The sequence below is a fragment of the Onychomys torridus genome, chromosome 9 (genome assembly GCF_903995425.1).
Source record: "Onychomys torridus chromosome 9, mOncTor1.1, whole genome shotgun sequence".
Lineage (NCBI taxonomy): Eukaryota > Metazoa > Chordata > Mammalia > Rodentia > Cricetidae > Onychomys > Onychomys torridus.
Window position 1 is genome coordinate 5,594,817 of NC_050451.1, and position 22,935 is coordinate 5,617,751.

Here is a 22,935-nt window from a genome sequence, read left to right on the forward strand (position 1 = left end):
TTTGGTCTAGAGTCTGTGAGCTCCCATGAGCTCAGTCAGCTGTCCTTGTGGGTTGCCCTGTCATGACCTTTACCCTCCTGGCTCATACAATTCCTCCTCCCTCTCTTCAACAGGACTCAGTGCTTGGCTGTGGATCTCTGCATCTGCTTCCATCAGTTACTGGATAAAGGTTCTCTGATGACAATTAGGCTAGTCACCAATCTGATTACAGGAGAAGGCCAGTTCAGGCAACCTCTCCACTATTGCTAGGAGTCTTAGCTGGGGTCATCCTTGTGGATTCCTGGGAGTTTCCCTAGCACCAGGTTTCTCCCTAACCCCCAAATGCCACCCCACCCCTCATCAAGACATCTCTTTCATTACTCTCCCCTTTCCAGAAACACAATAGGACCCCTTATGTTCCCATCCCCTCATCATTCATTCCCCTTCCCCACCCAGTTTACCCAGGAGATCTCTTCTATTTCCCCTTCCCAGGGAGATTGATGCATCCCTCTTTGGGCCCTCCTTCTTGTCTAGCCTCTCTGAGGCTGTGGACTGTAGCCTGGATATTCTTTACTTTACACCTAATATCCACTTGTGAGTGAGTAATACCATGTTTGCTTTCTGGGTCTGGGTTACCTCACTCAGATGATTTTTTTTTTTTTTTTTTTTTAGTTCCATCCATTTGTGTGCAAATTTCATGATGTCATTGTTTGTTTGTTTGTTTTACCACTGAGTAGTACTCCATTGTGTAAATGTACCACATTTTCCTTATCCATTCTTCAGTTGAGGGGCATCTAGGTTGTTCCCAGGTTCTGGCTTGTAGCTGGAGACCTTATCTCCAGCCCCCACCAAGCCCTGTTAGTCCAACAACCCACTTATAAAACAAACACACTTATATTATTTAAACTGCTTGGCCATTAGCTCAGGCCTACCGTTTGTCTAGCTCTTTCTCTTATATTTAGCCCATTTCTATTCTTCTATACTTTGCCATGTGGCTCGTGGCTTACTGGTACCTCACATCTCCCTTGTCATGGCGGTGGCTGGCAGTGTCTCCCCTCTCCGCCTTCCTGCTCCCCGAATTCTCTTCTCTGCTTGTCCCGCCTATACTTTCTGCCTGGCTACTGGCCAGTCAGCATTTTATTTACACAGAGTGATATCCACAGCACTGGCTATTATGAATAACACTGCTATGTATCTAGTTGAGCAAGTGTCCTTGTGGTATGATTTCAGCATCCTTTGGGTATATGCTCCAGATTGCTATAGCTGGGTCTTGAGGTAGATTGAACCCCAATTTTCGGAGAAACCACTATATCGATCTCCAAAGTGACTGTACAATACAGTTTGCATTCCTACCAGCAGTGGAGGAGTGTTCCTCTTGCTCCACATCCTCTCCAACATAAGTTGTTATTAGTGTTTTTGATCTTAGCCATTCTGACAATTGTTAAGATGGTATTTCAGAATCATTTTTATTTGCATTTCCCTGATAGCAAAGGATGTTGAACACTTCTTTAAGTGTATCTTGGCCATTTGAGATTCTTCTGTTGAGAATTCTCTGTTTAGATCTGTTTTAATTGTATTATTTGGTATTTTGCTGTCTAGCTTTTTGAGTTCTTTTGGAGATCAGCCCCTCTGTCAGATGTGGGGTTGGTGAAGATCTTTTCCCATTCTCTAGGCTACCGTTTTGTCTGATTTACCATGTCCTTTGCCTTACAGAAGCTTTTCAGTTTCAGGAGGTCACATTTATTAATTGTTGATCTCAGTGTCTGTGCTACTGATGTTATATTCAGGAAGTTGTCTCCTATGTCAAGGCATTCAAAGCTACTTTCCACTTTCTCTTCTATCAGGTTCTATGTAACTAGATTTATGTTGTGGTCTGTGATCCACTTAGGCTTGAGTTTTGTGTATGGTGATAGATATGGATCTATTTGCATTTTTCTACATGCCGACATCCAGTTATGCCAGCACCTTTTGTTAAAGATGCTTTCTATTTTTTTATTGTATAATTTTGGCTTCTTTGTCAAAAATCGGGTATTCATAGGTATAGTGGTATTGTGTTCCCCAAAATATTGTGTAACCCTAGTAAACTTATCTGGGGTCAGAGAACAGAACAGCCACTAGATACAGAGGCTAGAAAATTGTAGCACTCACACCTTTAATCCTAGCATTCCAGAGGCAGAAATCCATCTGGATCTCTGTGAGTTCAAGGCCACATTGGAAACAGCCAGGCATGGTGACACATGCCTTTAATCCCAAAAAGTAAGCCTTTAATCCCAGGAAGTGGGAGCAGAAAGCAGAAAGGTATATAGGGCATGAAAACCAGGAACTAGGCTGGTTAAGCATTCAGGCTTTGGAGCAGCAGTTCAGCTGAGATTCATTTGGATAAGGACTCAAAGGCTTTCAATCTGAGGAAACAGGATCAGCTGAGGAATTGGCGAGGTGAGATGTCTGTGGCTTGTTCTGCTTCTCTGATCTTCCAGCGTTCACCCCAATACCAGGCCCTGAGTTTGTTTTTATTAGTTAAGATTCGTGCTACACATAGGTGTGTGGGTTTACATCTTAGTCTTTGATTCAATTCCATTGATCCATGGGTCTGTTTTTATGCCAATACCATGCATTTTTATTACTATAGCTCTATAGTAGAACTTGAAGTCAGGGATGGTGATACCTCCAGAAGTTCCTTTATTATACAGGATTATTTTAGTTATCCAAGGTGTTTTGTTTCTCCATATAAAATTGAGTATTGTTCTTTTGAGGTCTCTGAAGAATTGTGTTGAAATTTTGATGGGGATTGCATTGAATCTGTAGATTGCTTTTTGATAAGATTGCCATTTTTACTATGTTAATCCTACCAATACATGAGTATGGGAAATATTTCCATTTTCTGATCTATTCAATATAGTACTCGAAGTTCTAGCTAGAGCAATTAAGACAACAAAGAGAGATCTTTTTCTTTTTTAAGCTCTTCCTTTAACAGGGTATATCTGTGTCCACCTTTCAAGTAATGACTGTCTTTGGTCTTTTTGCCAAAGAGTGAACATGAATATCATATGGTGTGTTTCTCATGATTATTATCAAATAGTATACAAGTTTGATAAATCATATCTTTTTTTCAATTATGTACCTGATTCCAGTAAAAATCAAGTTATATTGATCTCAACCCCTGTTTGTATTCATTGAAATATTACAATGATGGGCTTGTAGTTAGTTTTTCATTTCTCAAATGACTGTCCATTTCATTCTAGGTCTCTTCTCTTTCCTATACTCTACCACTTGAGGCTTAACAGTTATTCAGTAGTTACCTAGCTACCCTCTTTGCTGTTAATTTTACATACCTTCAGTGTTTTCTTGAAACTGAAACTCTGCCCTGAATTATCTTAATAAAACACTGGTCCAACTTGCTAAATGAATCTTTACCAGAACCTCAAGATTTGAGTAAAAACCTCTGTACACCCCAGACCACCTTATCATCATCTGTAACTTCCCATGTGATGTCCTCTGCCTGCAGGAATAGTGGGGACAATGTTTATAGTCCTCTCCAGCAGTTGTTCACATGGTTTTCCGTTCCCCTAGCCTGCCGGCCAACTCAGGATTGACGGCTGCTTTCTTTTGAAAGCTGCATTGCCCTCCTCTGTGCTCAGCTCTGTACTCATTCCATTATTCATATATATATATACACACATATATATATATATATACACATACATACATACATATACATATGAGAAATAATTATTCTGTTTTTTTAATTTCAGTAGTACTCTGGAACACAAACCCAAACATATGGTTTCCTATATATTCATTTCAATAATTTGTCAATAGTATGTTGCAGTATTTTCCAAGATCTTATGGGTAAAATAAGAATAATTTGCCCTTTATTAATTTTGTCCTTTCATATTTTTTGCTACACATAATATTTATATTCTTGTCTACTCCTCTAACATTGCCTTCATAGTTTCATTTCACTGCTTTAGAAAATATGAACAAGATTTGGAGAGACCTCACATTTTATAATAATTGAAAAACTTCTTACAATTTGTAATAAACTGTTTTACTTGTGTGTTTACTATATATATTTAACTTGTGTACATCTATGTAATCTAACTCTTTAGAATAATCTAAACAATCTAATTACAGACATATCACTGTTTTTAAAACTGAAGTAATGTGGCAGATTTTTTGTGTTCCTTTGAAGATCAAGACTCTTTAGTCAGGAATCAGGATCTCGTGGCATAGAGCATTTACCCATACCCTGAAACAGGAACAGAACTGCTGATACAGACTTACAGACTAAATTACAAATACTAATGGAGTTAAATCTTTGTTCTTATATTAGATTTTTATTTCCCCCTGCCATTGGGTATATTTTTCAAAATAGTTGGTAGTATTCATGCAACTTGGGGCTTGGGGTTTAATTTGAAACAAAAATTCTATCCCTTTATTCTTCCACAGAAAAAAAGTAACTACTAAAAATCTTAAACGTTTGATTGTTTGAAAGTCACTTAAAATACCCAAAGAGAGGTTGAATAATAGATGTAGGGAAGTGACCCTGAAACCTCAGAGCAGGACTAATCTTGACTTATAACTAGAAAGACACAGATAAGGTTTTTCATTAATATTTTATCTGAAAGCTCCATTTTCCAGGTTCCTTGGGAACTTTTGGGGCCTAAAGAACTAGGAAGAGGTGTTAGCTGTCCTCAGATGGAAGGGGTGTAAGCAGCTGTAGACGCTCTTTAGGAGGAGCGGGGGCTGCTTCACAGGAGAGGGAGATGTGATCCCATAGAGTGTGCGTTTCTTTGTGATGTCTGCAGGCATTTCAGACACTATTTAATACACTACATTTTTTCTAATAGGTGGATTTTGCAAATCGTTTTGTTGGAGGTGGTGTAACTGGTGCAGGACTTGTACAAGAAGAAATCCGCTTTTTAATCAATCCTGAGTTGATTGTTTCACGGCTCTTCACTGAGGTGCTGGATCACAATGAGTGTCTTATTATCACAGGTTAGTGTCTGTGTGTCTGCATGACAGGGTAGTTTTCCCCATCTTGAATCCCCAAAAGCTGCCCAATCAAGACTTTTCTCTCCCATGAGCATTAGACCCAATATTTTATTTTTAATACATTTTCTTTATTTATTGAGGGAAGGGGCGCTTGCTTGCCCCAGCTCATGTGGAGGTCAGGGACAACTTGGGGGTATTGTTTCTCTCCTCCTACAATATGGGTTCTAGGGATTGAATTCAGGTCATAAGACTTGATGGCAAGCACCTCTGTTCACTGATCCATCTTGCTGGCCCCAGGCCCAGTAGTTTAAATTTATTATTTATATTTTTTTCATTGTTGTGATTGTATTTTCTTAAAATGTCTTGAGTAGTAACACATTGTATGCCCAATCTTATTGGAATATCCAAGTGGTACCTTTCATTTGAATAACTAAAAGAACATACCTACAGGAAGCCAAAACATTTCATCAGTTACTGGGTCTTTATTTTTGAAGCCTATAAAACCGAATTTCATTTCTGTTGTTGCTTTGAGATTAGTATAGGCAACTGTAGTTCCTTGAGTAGGAGAATTTGGATTATTGTTATTAAAAAGTCCCCTGTGACTTATATTAGACGTACATAAAACTTAAGGTACGTGCAGAGAGGTGCATGATAAAGTCAAGCCTGAGCTCCAGTCTTAATGTCGCACTCTTGACCTCTGATAACTTTCAGACAACCTTCAAGAGAGTATCTGATTTTCCCTTTGTTTCTCTCTTAGGAGTCTTTCAGTTTTTTATGATTTCTCTGGGTATAGATCTCATTGATTTTACTTTACTTGGAATTCATTGAGCTTCTAGAATGCTTAGATTTAATTTTTGTCATCAGATATATTAACTAATTGGCCCTTCTGTCTTTTTTTTTTTTTTTTTTTGGTTTTTCGAGACAGGGTTTCTCGCTTTGCACCTTTCCTGGATCTCACTCTGTAGACCAGGCTGGCCTAAAACTCACAGAGATCTGCCTGGCTCTGCCTCCCAAGGGTTGGGATTAAAGGCGTGCGCCACCACCGCCTGGCCCTTCTGTCTTTTATTTAATGTGTGTTTGTGTTGTGCAAGTACGGGCTGCATTTACATGTGTACTCCTATGCATGTGGAGGCTGGAGGACCTCGGATGCTGTCCTCAGGAACACTCTACCTCCTTTTTGACAGGCTTTCATTGATCTGGGGCTCACTCACTCGTTGGCTAGGTGCCTGGCCAGTAAGCCTTTGAAATCCGTCTGTGCCGTCTCAGCACCAGGATTACAGGATTACCACCATACCTGGCATTTTTATAGGGGTTCTGGGGACCAGAGTCAGGAGCCCTTCCTAGCAAGCTCTTTACCAGCTGAGCCAGACCCTGGGCCTCGGGCCTTATGTCTTAAAATAGTCTTTCCTCTCCAAATAGTGCAAATGATGACACTTGGTATGCTGGTCTCTGAACCTCTCTCTGATCATTTTCTTCATTACTTATGTTTTCTCTTCCTCAGTCGATTGATTTTTGTCTATTTCTCTGATTCATTTACCTGCTTTCAAATTAATCTGCTCTTGAATTCTTCTAGCAGATTTCTTATTTCTATTATTGTACTTTTCAATTCCAGAATTTCTTTTCTGCCCCCCCATTTGTCTCTATATTAGTATGTCTTTTTAAAGAATTTTTTCATTGTTTGATATTTTTATTGTATTTATTTATTGTGTATCAACATGCCACAGTGTGATTTGGAGATCAGAGGACAACTTTTAGAAGTCAGTTTTCTCTTTCCACTGTGTGGGTTGTATGGATCAAACTCAGGTTGTCAGGCTTGATGGCACATGCTTTTACTCACTAAACCATCTCACACAGGTCCTAATATATCTGTGAGAATTATCATTCTCATACTTACTTTGCTTTAGTACTAAGACATATTTTTTTATAGTTCTTTCAACATATTTAAAATAAGAGATTTGTGTTTTCTACTAAGTCCAGCATCAGTTTACTGGTGTAATATTGACTAGTTATTCATGGTTATGGGCACACTGTCTCAATCTTTATATATGTCTCTGGGCCTATTGTAATTGATGATGAGATCTGACATTTTAAATAATATAACAACCTAGAAATTATATCCCTTCATCAGAGTTATTGTTATTAGCCTCTATTGGTTACTTCATTCCTTTCCTAAACAAATTCTGTGGACTCTGTACCTTTTCTGGTTTTTTGAGACAGGGTTTCTGGCTGTTCTGGAACTCTGTAGACCAGGCTGGCCTTGAATTCACAGAGATCACCTGCCTCTGCCTCCAGAGTGCTGGGATTAAAGGCGCGCGCCACCATGCCTGTCTCTGTGCTGTTTCTTGAGTGTCACTAAGGTTTCTGTTCAGTTTACTAGGGGTTAGCTAGTGATTGTGTGGATTTCTTAGCTGACTGGAATCAGTAAGGTTCCCACTTTGCTGAAGTGCATGCTGGCGCCATCAGCCTTCCACTGTGTATTGATGACCCTGCTTGGCCTTCCTGCTTCCACAAAGCTTCAAGGTTGGGCAGTGGGGAAAGCTATAGGCTTTCTAGGTTTTTTTCTGGGCATTTGTATTATACGGTGTTTTGCACTACTAAGAATGTGCTAGAACTTTTCTAAGCTCCTTGTTGACAACTTGTTGTCAGCTTTCCTTGGATGCTTTGGTTAGTGTATTGCTTGCTCCACCTTAGGCAGTCTCAGGTAAGCAGGGACCGGTGCTCATCTCGTCTAACTCTTGGACACTAGGCTTTTCACACTGGGCAAGCTCCAGTTTCGTGAAATCAGGACAGCCTTCTGCATGAGATCCCCAGGGGAAAGGTCTAATGAGCGTTCTCAGAAAGTCGGACTTTGAAGGAGCCTCAACACTCTTGTGTCTTCTCTGGAGGCTGCTGGGCAGCTGATTTCCACAGTCGTTAAGGTTTTAAAATGATCTTGCTGCTTGGGAGAACGGCTTCAAGTCATTTAGATATTCTTACCCACTTGATCTGATGGTTTGGTGACGTAAGGTAAACAACAAAATTTATTTCGTTTATGTGGGAAATTAAAATTAGAACCTCAGCAAAGGAATTTATTTCTCTTAGACAGATCCTTACTTTGTTACTTTAAGTTAATACATGAAGAATTTCTTCTACAATTTTCAAGTTGTTTCCAAAATTGTATTGGATTGGAAAGATATACCCCTTTGTTCTCAGCATTATCTCGGCTCCTGTATTGCTTATCTGTCTGTAATTGTTGATTATGGTGTAGGTAGGTAAGATGGATGAAGTTGAGGGAGTTCCTGGGGGAGGCAAGAATGCACAGATAACAAAAAAAAAAAAAAAAAAAGAGGGAAGGATGGGTGAATGCATTGTTGGCAAGGAAACCATTGGGTCACTTGCATTATGCTCTTTTCATGAACTCTGAAAAGTCAGGGCTGTTACTGTTCCCATCACTTATGTATACAAATGATAATTTCTAAATATTTTTAATATTTAGAATATTTGAATGGAAGACTAACAGCAAAATATCTCATCATTTTCAAGAAGAATTTTCATCCTTTAAAAAATAGATTAATAAACCTTAGTAAAATGCTGGGCATTTAAATCCAAAGCTAATTTCTTTCATTTACTTTGATTATGGTAAGAAAAGGATCTTATCTGCCATTGATTTTTTAGTAACTAAGGGATGTCACTTCCCCTGGGAATATTAGAAGGAAAACATTAGTATGTGTCTTTGTCTCTCACCTTCTTGCCTCCATCCCTCTCCTCTTATGATAGATAGCTTGTCCCTTAAAAAAGGATCCCTCTAGAATTGTCAGTGATCTCTGACTTACCTGCAGCAATTGTAAAGTGAGTGGAAAATTGCAGATCTGTGACTTGGCTTCAGATTTGTGATTACCTCAAGCTAAGGACACTTGGGGTGACTTTTCACTCAGCATTTTCCCCCACATGCACTTAACTTTATTACAGTGCTTCCTAATTAATATCTGTGATGTGATGCTCCCTTAATGGAAATGACCATTTCATCATCTATTTAGTATCTGGATTTCTGCCATCTCCCTTCTTAGGAGACTCTTAACTATGCTCTGCAATTCATCTGCCTGATCAATTCCATTCCTTCAGTGATGCAGCTAAACTCAGTGACCTAATGGCTGTGACTGTGCTGCCTGAATCTGTAGACCAGTTTTGAGAAATTGGAAATAAATTAAATTTGTCATCATTTTGGGACATCTGGTTGCTATCAGACTTTTAAGTGAATATGAAACAGGTCATGCAAACAGGCAAACACTTTTGTTCTGTGTTATTTCTGTTTGCTATGATTCACCCTATAGTAGCTGAGTTGAAACCTTTCGGTAAGGAAGAATAGAATGAGAGAATTAAACATCTTCCAGACAGCTTCAATATCAAGTGCTAAGGGGCTCTACAGTGTTCTCCTCTTGCTTCTGTTTGGTGAGCACATAAAGCAGATGCCTACACATGCCTATAGATGAAACTTGATGAGCAGAAGTTAATTTACGTGACACCCTCCCAGCAGTAAATCAGACTATCAAGACTGTCTACATGAGTGGATGTCTTTGGTCAGCAGAAGTGCTAGACTAACCACATGTAACCATGGCTTATGGTTCTGTGCCATCTTGGTGAGATAGAAAGTGCAGGCACCATCACTACAGAAGCAGCCCAGTGCTAAGTGTTTCCAGACTGTTGAGAGGTCCAAGTTCAATTGGATTTACAGAGTATTAGAGATCAAGTGTTTTTATCCTTACAAAATATTTACTAGCTGTGAAGACTGAAGGCAAGAGTGTTGCATCTACTCCGTAATTGCCGCTCTTAGTGATGCTAAGTGGAGTAAGGTATATGGCTTTCATGGGAACTGCCTGTCCCAGGGCACAACCCACAGACAAGCAGGATTTGTTAATTTTCAATATTTTCCCCAGTTCACGATAAACTTTTATTAATAGTAAGAGAAACTAGATAGATTTCTTACTAAGTCTAAAGCTCATAATGCTGCCGTGACTCTTGATAAGATTTTCCAGTAAGTGAAGTTCTGTCTCGCCTGAATTGTTGTAGACCATCTCACTAACTAAGAAGCTTCTGTCTTCATGGCTCTTTCCACTCTTCACTTTTACATTTCCATCACTGCTCATTAATAAATTTGAATTTGAAGTACATTAAAAGAACTCATTTTTCAAAAGACAGTGATATAAGACTTGCCTACTTAGAAAACTCAAGGTTCGCTGGGCCGTGGTGGTGCACGCCTTTAATCCCAGCACTCGGGAGGCAGAGCCAGGCAGATCTCTTTGAGTTTGAGGCCAGCCTGGGCTACCAAGTGAGTTCCAGGAAAGACGCAAAGCTACATAGGGAAACCCTGTCTCGAAAAAAACCAAAAAAAAAAAAAAAAAGAAAAGAAAAGAAAACTCAAGGTTCAGTTTGCTTAGAGTGGAAGGAAGCATTTATTTCCGAAGTGCCCTAAACCTCTTGAAAAGAAGGCTGACAGTGGCCTCACTTGGGAGGGAAACATAGCAATTGCTATTTTATAGTCTTCAACAAACCATTTCAGTTTTAAAAGACAAAATAGGTGTTTGCATAATTAAGAGATGAAAGTAGACAGGGGTTGTTATTGTTGTTTGTTTTTTGTTTTTTGTTTTTTAAACAGGAAAAGTGAGATTTATCTACTCCTAGGCAGAAAACATAAATGAGTGTTCCTGGCTGGCTCTCAGTTTCCTTTTGGCAATAGACTAGAGCAGTGTTGATGCCTAGACAAGAGAGTCAGTTTTGTTTCCTCTACTGCTTTGCAAAATTCAATTTATTGACATGGTTTTGAAGGAGTTTCAATTTGTCTTACTTGGTTTTCTAATTGATCCCATAGGTAAAACAGTAAGCACTATTAATAACCTTGAATTTCAGATATGTGGGTTAGCCAAGGTCACATGACCAGGGAAGTATCTCCTGGGGTCCCATGTTTCCTAGTGTCACTGTGGTGGTTTTTCACCATACCATGCTCCTTTTTTTGTTTTTTTGTTTTTCAAGACAGGGTTTCTCTGTGTAGCTTTGCGCCTTTCCTGGATCTCGCTCTGTAGACCAGGCTGGCCTCAAACTCACAAAGATCCACCTGGCTCTGCCTCCCAAGTGCTGGGATTAAAGGCGTGTGCCACCACCGCCCAGCATATCATGCTCTTTAAAGATGTGGTTTTCTGTTCTGAGACATGGTCTCAGGTGTCATCCAGGCTGATCTCAGAGTCCCAGCAATGTTCTTGCCTCTGCCTCCTGAGCTGCTGTGCCTGGCTACAAATGTGACCGTCTAAGAGTCCATTATGTAGTCCCTGGAGACTATTTCTGACTTACTCCTGTGACTTCAGTCAATCCTATTCCTTTTGTTCTACTTGTTATACTTATTATGTACACATGCTCTGTGGACATTGTACAGACAAGAACATCGAGACTACATAAGAAATAGCAAGGACGTTACATACAGAGTTGTTTTCTTGGTTTGTAGCATAAAAACATTCCCAGTGATTTTATGGGAACTAAGATAGAAATTGCTTTAAAATTATTTTAAGAGGCAGTTTGCTAAACAATAAATTGGAAAGCATAGTATTTAACCTTTATTATAGGAAATTATAATGTATAATATAAACCAAAAATATAATACTTTTCATAATTTTGCATAAATATAAATGTCTTTTTACATGCATATAATGTATTTGGAAGAAACTTCAAATTTATGATCCTCATGCCTCAGCTTCCTGAGTTAGGATTACAGGTGTGTCACCACACCCAGCTTTCCATACTCTGTCAAGATTTTCCAGCTTACCTTTTTCTTCTCCATTTTCTTTTCCTCAAATATTTAAGAATGTGTTGGAGACATTAATCCCTTTTACTCCTAAATATTTTATCATATAGTTCCTAAAGATAGTGGACCCACTGTCATGATTTTGGATGTGGTGGCTCTGTGCTTTATACTAAGCAGCATCCATTGCTCCGTGTGAGCCCCACTGGCCTTTATCTTACTGTTAATTTACGTTGGGACTGTTTACTCTTTGGGTCCTCCCTCCTTTTTTCTTGTTTGTTTGGTTGTTTTCAGAGTCTTATTCTGTAGTCTAGGTAGCCTCATACTTGTGGTGATCCTTCAGCTTCCACATGAGACATTATACCAGACTTATTTTTAAGTTTACTATGGGTTTATGTTAGCTCAGCTCAGCCACAGGCCCCATGTATTCATTTAGACACTGAATTCATGTGTTGCTGTAAAAATATATTTTTTTAATTTCTTCTCTTTATTTTGTGTGGATTGGTGTTTTGCCTGTGTGTATGTCTGTGTGAATGTGTCAGAAGCCCTGGAACTAGAGTTACAGACAGGTGTGAGCTGCCATGTTGGTGCTGGGAATTGAACCCGGGTCCTCTGGAAGAACAATTAGTGCTCTTAACCACTGAGCCATCTCTCCTGCCCCATAAAAATAATTTATAGATATGATTAAAAGTCCACAGTTAGTTAACACCTAAGAAGGGAGATTGTTTACTTTAATCTGTGAGGGTTTAGTTCAGTCAGTTAAGACAGACTTTGCAGAAGGAATCCTCCTGTGGATAGCTGCTGCCCATGTCTAAGAGTCCCAACCTGCTTGTTAATTAGCCCTCATAGTCGTGTGAGCCAAATCTTTGCAGTAAATCCCTTCATATATGAATCTTATTCCTTCTGGTCCTGTGGTTGGCCTATGACTGATATGCACCTATTGTGAGTAAAGCTGCTATGAGCATTCTTCTGAGCAATTTTTATTTAAGATGAATTCATTGGGGGGGGGGGGGCTGAGGATCGAACCCAGGGCCTTGCGCTTGCTAGGCAAGCGCTCTACCACTGAGCTAAATGCCCAACCCCGAATTCATTTTTTATTTCATGTGTTTGGGTGTTTCACCCACCTCTCTGTCTACCACTTGTATGCCTGGTGCCTGCAGAGGCCAGGAGAGGACACTTATGCCCTAGAACTGGAGTTACAGATGTTTTGAGATGCCATGTGGGTGTTAGGAGTCGATTTTGACTCTGGAAGACAGCCATCGCTCTTAACCAGCGAGCCATCTTTCTGGCCCCTTCTATAAAGTTTTTATTGGCACACTTGTTTGTTTTCTATTAGATAAGTACCTACAAATGACATTTCCATATCAAACTGTTCATGTTTAATTTTATAAGATATTGCCAAACTATTTTTCAGAATTACTGTGCTATGTTGTTTCACCAGAAGTATATGAGAGTTCTACTTTATTTCCTTGTCAGCCCTTAGTGTGGCCTTTTTGTTGTTGTTGTTGTTGTTTTGTTGATTTGTCGTGAATCCTTTTTGTTCGTTTGGGTTGTTGTTGTTTGAGACAGGGCCTCACCATGTAACTCTGGCTGGCTTGGAACTCATAGAGATCCACCTGCCTGGGCCTCCCAAGTACAGGGATTTAAAAATATGTGCCACCACATCTAGCCCTTATTGTGGACAATTTTATTTTAGACATACATTGAGATTTATTACAGTATCTCACTGTGGTTTGACTGTGATCACTAGTGATTGATAATTTTAAACACTTTCATATGATTGTTAGCCAACTATGTATCTCATATGATTGTCAGCCAACAGTGTATTTCCAATAGGCATGTGTGTGTTCATGATTTCTGTCCATTTCTGTGAGTTAGGTTGTGTTTTTTCATTCATTTCATGTTATTTTGCTGAGCTAGGGTCTAAACACGGGGCCTATACATGCTGGAAAGGGCTCTGTCACTAAACTCTACTTCCTCAGCCCCTGTTTGTGTTTATTATTGATGTTTGAGACATCATCACATATTCTGAACACAGGTCCTTTGTCAGATATTGTCAGGTGAGCCTGGTTTTTCCCAAAGGTGTTTTGAGTTTTTTTTGAGACAGGGTCTCTCGTGTTGCCCAGTTTGAACTTCTGATGTTCTAGCCACCACCTTTCAAGTGTTGAGATTAGGAATGTCCTCTCCTGTTTTCCTCTGGAAATTTTATAGTTTTATGTTTTTGTTTATCCGCTGTCTCAAAATGTGTATTCATACCAGGACATAGCAGTCTAATCTGTCTTTCATATGAAAGTCTATGTGTTCCCATAGTATTAGGGGAAATATCATTTCTGGACGCCCTTACTACAGCTCCTTGTTAGCAGTCGGTCGGCCTGTGGCCTCTACTTTGTCTCATAGCTCTTTCCCATGTCTATTTTTAAGCCCAAATCCAGTAACTGTTGAATTAAGATAGTTGAGCACTCCAGGTTTTGTTTTTTGTTTGTTTTGTTTTATTTTGCTGTTCTTCTTTTTCTTCTTTGCTGGCCATGAAGTCATGGCACAACCACACCCAGTTTAATTACTATTTTTTAAACGTGTGTTGCTTTACCTGCAGCCCCAGCTACTTAAGAGGCTGGTATGTAAGGATCACTTGACCCCAGGAGTTTAAGTTCAGTCTAAGCAACATGGCAATACGCTGGGTCAGGAACGGGGTGTTGAGAGAGAAAAGGCTGTTTGGAATTGGGATGGTTGTTAGCATTGAGGTGAATATATAGATCAAGAATTAGCAGCTGGGCGGTGGTAGCACACGCCTGTAATCCCAGCACTCGGGAGGCAGAGGCAGGTGGATCTGTGTGAGTTTGAGGCCAGCCTAGTCTACAGAGCTAGTCCAGAACAGGCTCCAAAGCTACAGAGAAACCCTGTCTCGAAGAAAAAAAAAAAAAGAATTAGCATTGTGATAATATTGAATTTTCTACTTCAGAGGAATGTTCTATTTCTCTGTCTGTTTGGGTCTTTTTTTCTCTTTTAGTTTTCTACATCTGTTACCAAGTTTGCTCAGGGGTAATTTATGGTTTTTTGTCACTATGTTTAATGGATGTTTGGTGGTTTGGTTTTTCATTGTTTGCTGCTGGTATATATAGAGAGAGACATCTTTACTCTTGGTTATGAGTTTTCTTAACCTCTTCCCACTCTCAGCAGTTCTTTGGGATTCACTGTATAAACAATGATGACATTTGCAAGACAGTTTTACATTTTATTTTATCTCTATGTGACTTTGTGTTGGAGTCAAGCTCTACCATAGAGCTACTTCCCCATCTCTGCCTATATGTTTCCATTCCTTATGTCTTTTCATTCTTTTCTTGTGTCATTGCACTGGTGGCAGCAGGAAGTAAGGGTGATGGGCAGATGGACCTACCTTACCCTTCAGGTATAGTGCTGATTAGAAATAATGAGAATGATACCCTCTACCCTGGTCTACATAGTGAGTCCCAGGACAGCCAGGGCTTTGTAGAGAAACCCTGTCTCAAAACAACAAAAGAAAAACAAGGATGGTACTCTGTCCTTATTGAGCACCTTAGGTGGAATGCTTTCCCCATTGAGTCTGAAGTGAATGATATTAATACTCTATTTGTTTCAGGTACTGAACAGTACAGTGAATATACAGGCTATGCTGAAACTTACCGTTGGGCCCGGAGCCATGAAGATGGGAGTGAAAAGTGAGTGTTTCTGATTTTAGTATCATGTGGCTGAAACTAAAGGATGTGCTTGACTCGGGTGTACTCTACCTCTTCCAGAAATTTTTTTTTTCATTTAAAATATTTTTTGAAGATTTATTTATGTATTATGTATACAGTGTTCTGCTTGCATGTATTCCTGTGTGCCAGAAGAGGGCACCAAATCTCATTACAAATCTCATGGTTATGAGCCACCATGTGGTTGCTGGGAATTGAACTCAGGGCCTCTAGAATAATAGCTGGTGCTCTTAACCTCTGAGCCATCTCTCCAGTCCTCATCTAAAATATTTTTTATATAATATATTTTGATCATATTCTTTCTTCTTCTACCTACCCAACTTCATGTTTGGGCGTTCCCACTCTTTCTTTTTCTTCTCTCTCTCTCTCTCTCTCTCTCTCTCTCTCTCTCTCTCTCTAAGCCCACAAAGACAACAACAAACAATTCATGAAGTCCATTTCTGTTTGCCCCTACTGTGCATAGGGCTATAGCTAATATACCCAGTAACACTCCATTTAAGAAAACTGATTTTCTCTTTCTCAGCAGGCATCAGTTGCAAAGAATTTGATTAGGGTTAGGACTTTTTGTCCACTTCCCCTTCTCACTGCTGGGATTTTGTCTGGTTTGACTTTGTGCAATCTTATACATGTTGTGACAGTCTCTGTCTGGTAAAAACTGTTTGGAGTCATTCATCACTTCTGGCTCTTAGAATTTTTCTATCTCCTTTTCCATATAGATCTCTAAGACTTGAGAGGGGTTTGATGAAGACATCCCATTTGGTTGGTTTTTTGGTTTTTTTGTTTGTTTGTTTTTTGTTCTGGATTTTTGTTTTGGTTATTCAAGACAAGGTTTCTCTGTGTAGCTTGCGCCTTTCCTGGATCTTGCTCTGTAGACCAGGCTGGCCTCGAACTCAGAGATCCACCTGCCTCTGCCTCCTGAGTGCTGAGATTACAGGTGTGGGCCACCACCACCCGGCTTGCTTTCTTTTTAGTTTATAAAATATATTGTTCTTGTTTGAGTTCTCTTGATGTGGTTAAAAAAGCATGACCAATCCAATTTGGGGAAGGAAGGGTTTATTTATTTGGCTTACAGTTTATAGTCCATCATCAAGGGAAGCGAAGGCTAGAACTTGAGGCAGGAACCTAGAGGCAGGAGCAAAAGTAGCTAAAGACAATTGAACCATTCTGCTTCCTGGCTTACCTTCCTTACACAACTCAAGACACCTGCCCAGGAATGACACTGCCTACAGTGTGCTGGGCCCTTACCTATCAATGAGCAATGCAGACAATGTCCCACAGACATGCCCACCAACCAGTCCAGTGGGGATGGTCTCCCTTCCCCAACTGTGTCAAGTTGACAACTGACACTAACTGAGACACATGTGCCTGTAATGAAACAGGTGTCTGTGTGGATCCCCATAATTACCCACAGACTGGCTTTGAGGGTTTTTTTAATCTTTAGGATAAAAACTTACTTGGCTACCAATACACGCAAGCAAGATGGAATTTTTTGGGTTTCCAAACTCATCACCTTAGGTAGACCTTCATTTCTGTGAGCAGTGTATCTTGTCTGCTTTCATGTCTGGATCATTTTAAAGATAGCTTTTGTAGCTGACAGTTGGAGAGTAGGTATAAAGTTGGACTGAATGGTACATACTTTTATACACTTGACTTCTCAGGATTATTTCCTGTGCAGTCTGAGGTAATGATATATACCAGTGATTTAGTACAGATCTCTGAAAACAAAAGCAGAGGAAATAGCATGTCTGGGGTATCAGAGGAAAACAAAGACCAATGTTCCAATGTTTGTTTACTCCCAGATCCTTTAACCTCTGAGGCTCCCTGTGAATGATGCACTTGTTTACAATGTGTCGTCTCCTGTTGTCTCTTGATTTTTCATTTTACTACTCAACAGTCTGCAACATGCACACCTCTGAATCTAAAACTAATGCCTTCCTGCCCTCCTGTTTCACTGGGACCTGTGGTTATGGTTTGTTTGTTTTTAATATCTTAACACTGCCAAAATGTCGACAGCATGACTCATGCAAGGATTTTATCTGAAGGATTCTACCTGTGCCTTACCTTGCTTCCCTTCCTGTCCCTCACAGGGATGATTGGCAGCGGCGCTGCACAGAGATCGTTGCCATTGATGCACTTCACTTCAGACGCTACCTCGATCAGTTTGTGCCTGAGAAAATGAGACGTGAGCTTAACAAGGCCAGTAACCTTATTTCTGAGTTCATCTGGCAGCTGTCATCTATTTACTGCCATTTTATTAATGCTGAAATTAATGCTTTCTGGTAATTCTTACAGTGTCAGTACATCTGCTCATGGCTCTTCTGATTTAATGGTTCTGTCAGCTTGTACAAGATGTACTTTCCATTTCATAATTGTTTGATTACTGGCCAGCTTTGCCAGATAGACTATTGCTTGATGTTAAACCCCATACATGCATTTATCTCCTCAGGTACTTTTAGTGGCTTTAGAACATTATTATTGTGAAACTATATAGAAAGGAATGACCTATGTGGAGTTGTTTTTGGTTTTTTGTTTTGGATCTGTCACATGATATTTTCTCTATAAGGTGTACAGATATCAGGATCAAAACATATTTTAAAACCTTACAAATTATGTGCCACTCTTAAACTGTAAACATGTTATTTATTGGTTTAGTCATCTGACATATTTATGATAGAAACTGTGATAGTCTGTGATGTTGTATTAGGTCTAATCATTTTCTTTTGTTACTTCAGAAACATAAAGGGAGCTATACCTCTTGTTTGTTCAAATCTTCACTACTGTGTGCTGTAATGAATATATTCCCTTGTGAAATAGAGTGTTAATTCTATTCTGTGCGTTCGGAGCCTAAGCAAAGCAGCTAAGATGTTCCTTAGTTCCTCAGATTACTCTCTAACCAAGAAAATTAACTCTGTTCTACAAACCATTGTGTATTCCTGCCAGTATAGGATTTGGTTAGGATATTATTTACTTAAGGTGACAATTTTGTGGTTTAGCCTGGCTACCTCTGCAAGAACCTACAAAGAAGCTCGACAGTGACATCAGCCTGGTTAGAGACAAGCCACAGTGGCTTTTCCAGCCATTGAAGTTAAGAATAGAATTTGATATTAGTAGTTCCTGGGCCATTTGAACAGTTCATTCATTGATAAACTTATTTTCTATTGTATAACTTATTAGGTTGTTTGAATGTTTAGTGTTCTTAGATGAATCTCATAAAGAGTTTCAATAATAGGCTCTCAGCAGAGTTGAACCTGTCTAGCAGACAGGTTTTGAAATTCAATTAAAGCACTTACTCAGCACAGCTGTGTGTTAACAGTTCTTCTACACTGCTCACTCCTGACACTACAGGTCAGGCTGGTACTAAGGAGTCTATTTCATAAGTAGCTGTGTACATTTTAAATGCTCTGGGCTGGTGTGTAGCTTCATGGTTCCATCCCTAGCACTCAAAAAAAAAAAAAAAAAAAAAAAAAAGATACATATAACTTGTTTTCACTGTTCTAAATTCTCACCTTGAAGCAATTGCCTTCAAGTCCAAGATGTTTTCTGACAGAGTATATCAAGACAAGTAAGATTTATCTTGAGACTTTCATCGGGTGTTCTTTACATGGTTTTGAAACTTAAAGATGTTTAAGTGTTTTGAAAGAAATATGTGAAAAAAAGGTAAAATAAAATGTGCTTAGTCATAATTTGCTCCCCAGGACCCACATGATGGAAAGAGAAAACCAACAACTCCTATAAATTGTCCTCCACTTTCCATATGCACTACATGGCAGTTGTGTACCGACACACACACACACACACACACACACACACACACACACACAGAGAGAGAGAGAGAGAGAGAGAGAGAGAGAGGAATAAATGTCCTTTTTTAAAAGGAATTAATCCACAGTTATGATATTTCAATGCCATCCTTGGGCACTAACAAATCTCTAGAATTCCTTATGGTTAATTGATGCTCTTTACATGTATTTATATCACTAACCTTCAGTTTATTGTCCCCAAAGACATCAGAAATGTTATAGATATGAAGTATATGAAGTATATATGTGTATATGTAAATATATGTGTGTGTATTAGTAAATATAGAAAAATAGGCTGGTGATACATATCCCCAACACTGAAAACATTTATCTATAAAACAGTGATTTTCAACCTTCCTAATGCTGTGACCCTTTAATACACATGTTGTGGTGACCCCCCAACCATAAAATTATTTTGTTGCTACTTCATAACTGTAATTTGATACTGTTAGGAATCATAATGTAAATATCTGATATGTAGGATAACTAATGTGTGACCCCCAACTGGGTTGTGACCCAGAGGTTGAGAACAGCTTCTATAGAATATAGAGTCCTTATAAGATGCACTGTATATACAAAGAATGACTCTTGAAATAACCTGGCAACAGGGGAGTTTCTTTTCATTCTGGTCAGTCACGCTTGCCTTATGGAAGGATCTCAAAAGAATTTTTCAGAGAACTTGGTAACGATTAGGCATAAATTAAACATTTTAGAAATTATTTAAGTGCATTATCTCAGAACATTTTAAATAACACTTCCTAGATATTTTAAAATATTAAATAAAGCCTAGTTAGTCCAGCTCCAGGTAGAGCAGACAGCGGATGAAATAGATGTGCTGTCTTTTGTTGAATACAGTGGCCCACTTTTGTATTTGTTTTCCACCTGCCAATAGCAGTGTCACTGTGCAATTAAGTCTCACTTTTGACTTACAAGACTCTTCTCAGTCAACTGCAAGTAGAATTGTTTTTCGATTGATAAAACTAACGGTGGTAAAGGTAATGGAATGATCACTAATTGTGTACTGGGCATTCCACATAGCACTTTCAAATCCGTCACGGTTTTTCCTCTTCTTGAGACATGTGTTGCTATGCCCCACAGGCTGTCCTTGAACTCCCAGGCTCAAGTGGCCTTTCATCTTACTGGACATACAAGACTGCATGGTCCGTTTTAATCCTGACCGCTCCAAAAGACAAGCAGTGCTGTTCCCACCTCTAGTTAGAGATGGATGGAGTCCTGGGACATGAGTAACTTGCTCCATGCCCAAGGCTGGCCAGTGACCAAGCCAGGGTTCAAATCCATGTCCTTCTGATTTCTGCTTCCTTTTTTTTTTATTATTATTATGTGTTTTAATTTTATACATCAGCCATGGGTTCCCTTGTCCTCCCCACTCCCGCACCAACCCCCACCTTCCTCCCAGCCCCTCCCCTCCATTCCCATGTCCTCCAGGACCAAGACACCCCTGGGGATTCATTTAAACCTGGTGGATTCAGTACAGGCAGGTCCTGTCCCCTCCTTCCAGACTGAGCAAAGTGTCCCTGTGTAAGCCCAACGTTTCAAACAGCCAGCTCATGCACTAAGGACAGGTCCCGGTGCCTCCCAAACAGATCAAGCTATTCAATTGTCTCACTAATCCACAGGGCCTGATCTAGCTGGGGGCTCCTCAGCCGTTGGTTCATAATTCATGTGCTTCTATTCGTTTGGCTATTTGTCCCTGTGCTTTTTCCAATCTTGGATTCAACAATTCACGCTCTTGCAGTCCCTCCTCTTTCTCGACAATTGGACACCTGGAGCTCCACCTGGGGCCTGGCTGAGGATCTCTACATCCACTTCCATCAGTTATGGATGAGAGTTCCAAGATAACCGTTAGGGTGTTTAGTCATCTGATCACCAGACTAGGTCAGATCAGGGTTTCTCTCGACCATTGCCAGCAGTCTACAGAGGATATATCATTGTGGATTTCTGGGGACCTCTTAAGCACTCTGCCTATTCCTGTTCTCATGTGGTCTTCAATTATCATGGTCTGTTATTCCTCATTCTCCCTTTCTGTTCTTGATCCAACTGGGATCCCCTGCTCCCCTAAGCTTTCTTTCCCTCAAATCTTGCCCTTCATTACTCCAACTGTCGTCCAGGTTGTTCATGTAGATCTCATCCATTTCTCTGTCATTGGGTGATCCCTGTGTCTTTCCTAGGGATTTCTAGGTAGCCTCCCTAGAGTTGTGTAGCAGTCTAGTCATCTTTGTTTTACATCTAGTATCCTCCTATGAGTGAGTACATACCATGTTTGTCCTTCTGAATCTGGGTTACCTCACTCAGGATGATTTTTTCTAGATCCATCCATTTGCCTGCAAACCTCATGATGTCATTGTTTTTCTCTGCTGAGTAGTACTCCATTGTGTATATGTACCATATTTTCTTTATCCATTCTTCAGGTGAAGGGCATCTAGGTTGTTTCCAGGTTCTGGCTATTACAAACAATGCTGATACGAACATAGCTGAGCAAATGCCCTTGTGGTCTCTCCCTTCTTCCCCTCTCTTCCTCTTTTCCCCTACTTCCTTTCTTTTTCTTTGTCTCTTGGTGCTAGGGAGAACACGGGACTTTGCATGTGCTAAGCAAGAATCCTATCACTGACCTAGACTTCAAGCCCCCAGATCACATTTTTTAATGTAAATTTTTTTCCCATAAAGAAATTAGTTACTAGGTCTGACCCTCTATACTGTTCACCTTATTTAGTCTTAATGACTTCGAATCTTCCCTGCCAGCATATTTACTAAATTCCCATAAGACAAGAGAAATAGTGCAGATTTAATACTGCTGATCGGCATGTAAACTAATATTGAGAAAGCACCTGGTTCAGGGCCTGTCATGTGGGAAGCCAGTTGATAAATGTGTGTTGCTTTTTTTTTTTTTTCCTCTCTCTTTTTCCCCCTTTTGAGACAGGGTTTTATTATAGCTCAGACTGGCCTTGAACTCATAATTCTTCTGCCTTTGCCTTCTGAGTGCTGGGATTACAGGCTTGTGTCACCATACCAGGGTTCGATGCATGTTCTTTTCATTTATTGCTATGTTCACAAAATTTGTTAGTTCAGCAAAGAATTGTTTTCTAACTCTGGCTGAAAAAGGAAAAAAGCAACAAATACTTTTGTTAAATGCTGTTGTCATCTTATTTTTAAAAAAAACATTTTGTTACATTTTTATTAATTTCTTTTGTATGTGTGGTAGGACATGTGTGCACAGTGCACTTGCAGAGGTTACAGGACAGCTTACAAGAGTCATCTCTCCTCTTACCATATGGATTCCAGGGACTGAGCTCAGAGTGTCAGCCTTGATAGCAAGCACTGAGCTACCTCAGCAGCCCAATGTCTTAATCTGATCTAACCCAGGGACCAGGGAGGTGACTCTGGGCAGAGTGCTTGCAGCGCGAGGTCTCAGTTTAGATCCCCAGTACCTACATAAAACCTATCTAAAAACAGATGTGTGCCTATAACCCTAGAGTGAGAAGGCAGAGACAAGTGGATACCTGGTGGTCACTGGCAAGCCATTCTAGCTAAAACAGCAAGCTCTACAGTCAGTGAGACACTCTGTCTCAAAACATAAGATGCAACAATAGAGAAATTCACCTAGCAGCACCTCAGGCCTCCACACACAGACTCTCACACATACATA

The 22,935-nt window shown here is 39.8% G+C and overlaps 1 protein-coding gene across 3 annotated transcripts in view; it reads left to right on the top strand.

The window, feature by feature from the left end:
• Parg (poly(ADP-ribose) glycohydrolase) overlaps nucleotides 1–22,935 on the top strand; it is a 114,256-nt gene that overhangs the window by 71,343 nt on the left and 19,978 nt on the right. For all 3 annotated transcript variants that reach the window (XM_036198836.1, XM_036198838.1, XM_036198837.1), the window contains exons 13-15: nucleotides 4,830–4,977; nucleotides 15,357–15,435; nucleotides 17,559–17,667. In XM_036198836.1, coding sequence (XP_036054729.1) covers nucleotides 4,830–4,977; nucleotides 15,357–15,435; nucleotides 17,559–17,667 — 336 coding nt within the window. The remainder of the gene's footprint in view (nucleotides 1–4,829; nucleotides 4,978–15,356; nucleotides 15,436–17,558; nucleotides 17,668–22,935) is intronic.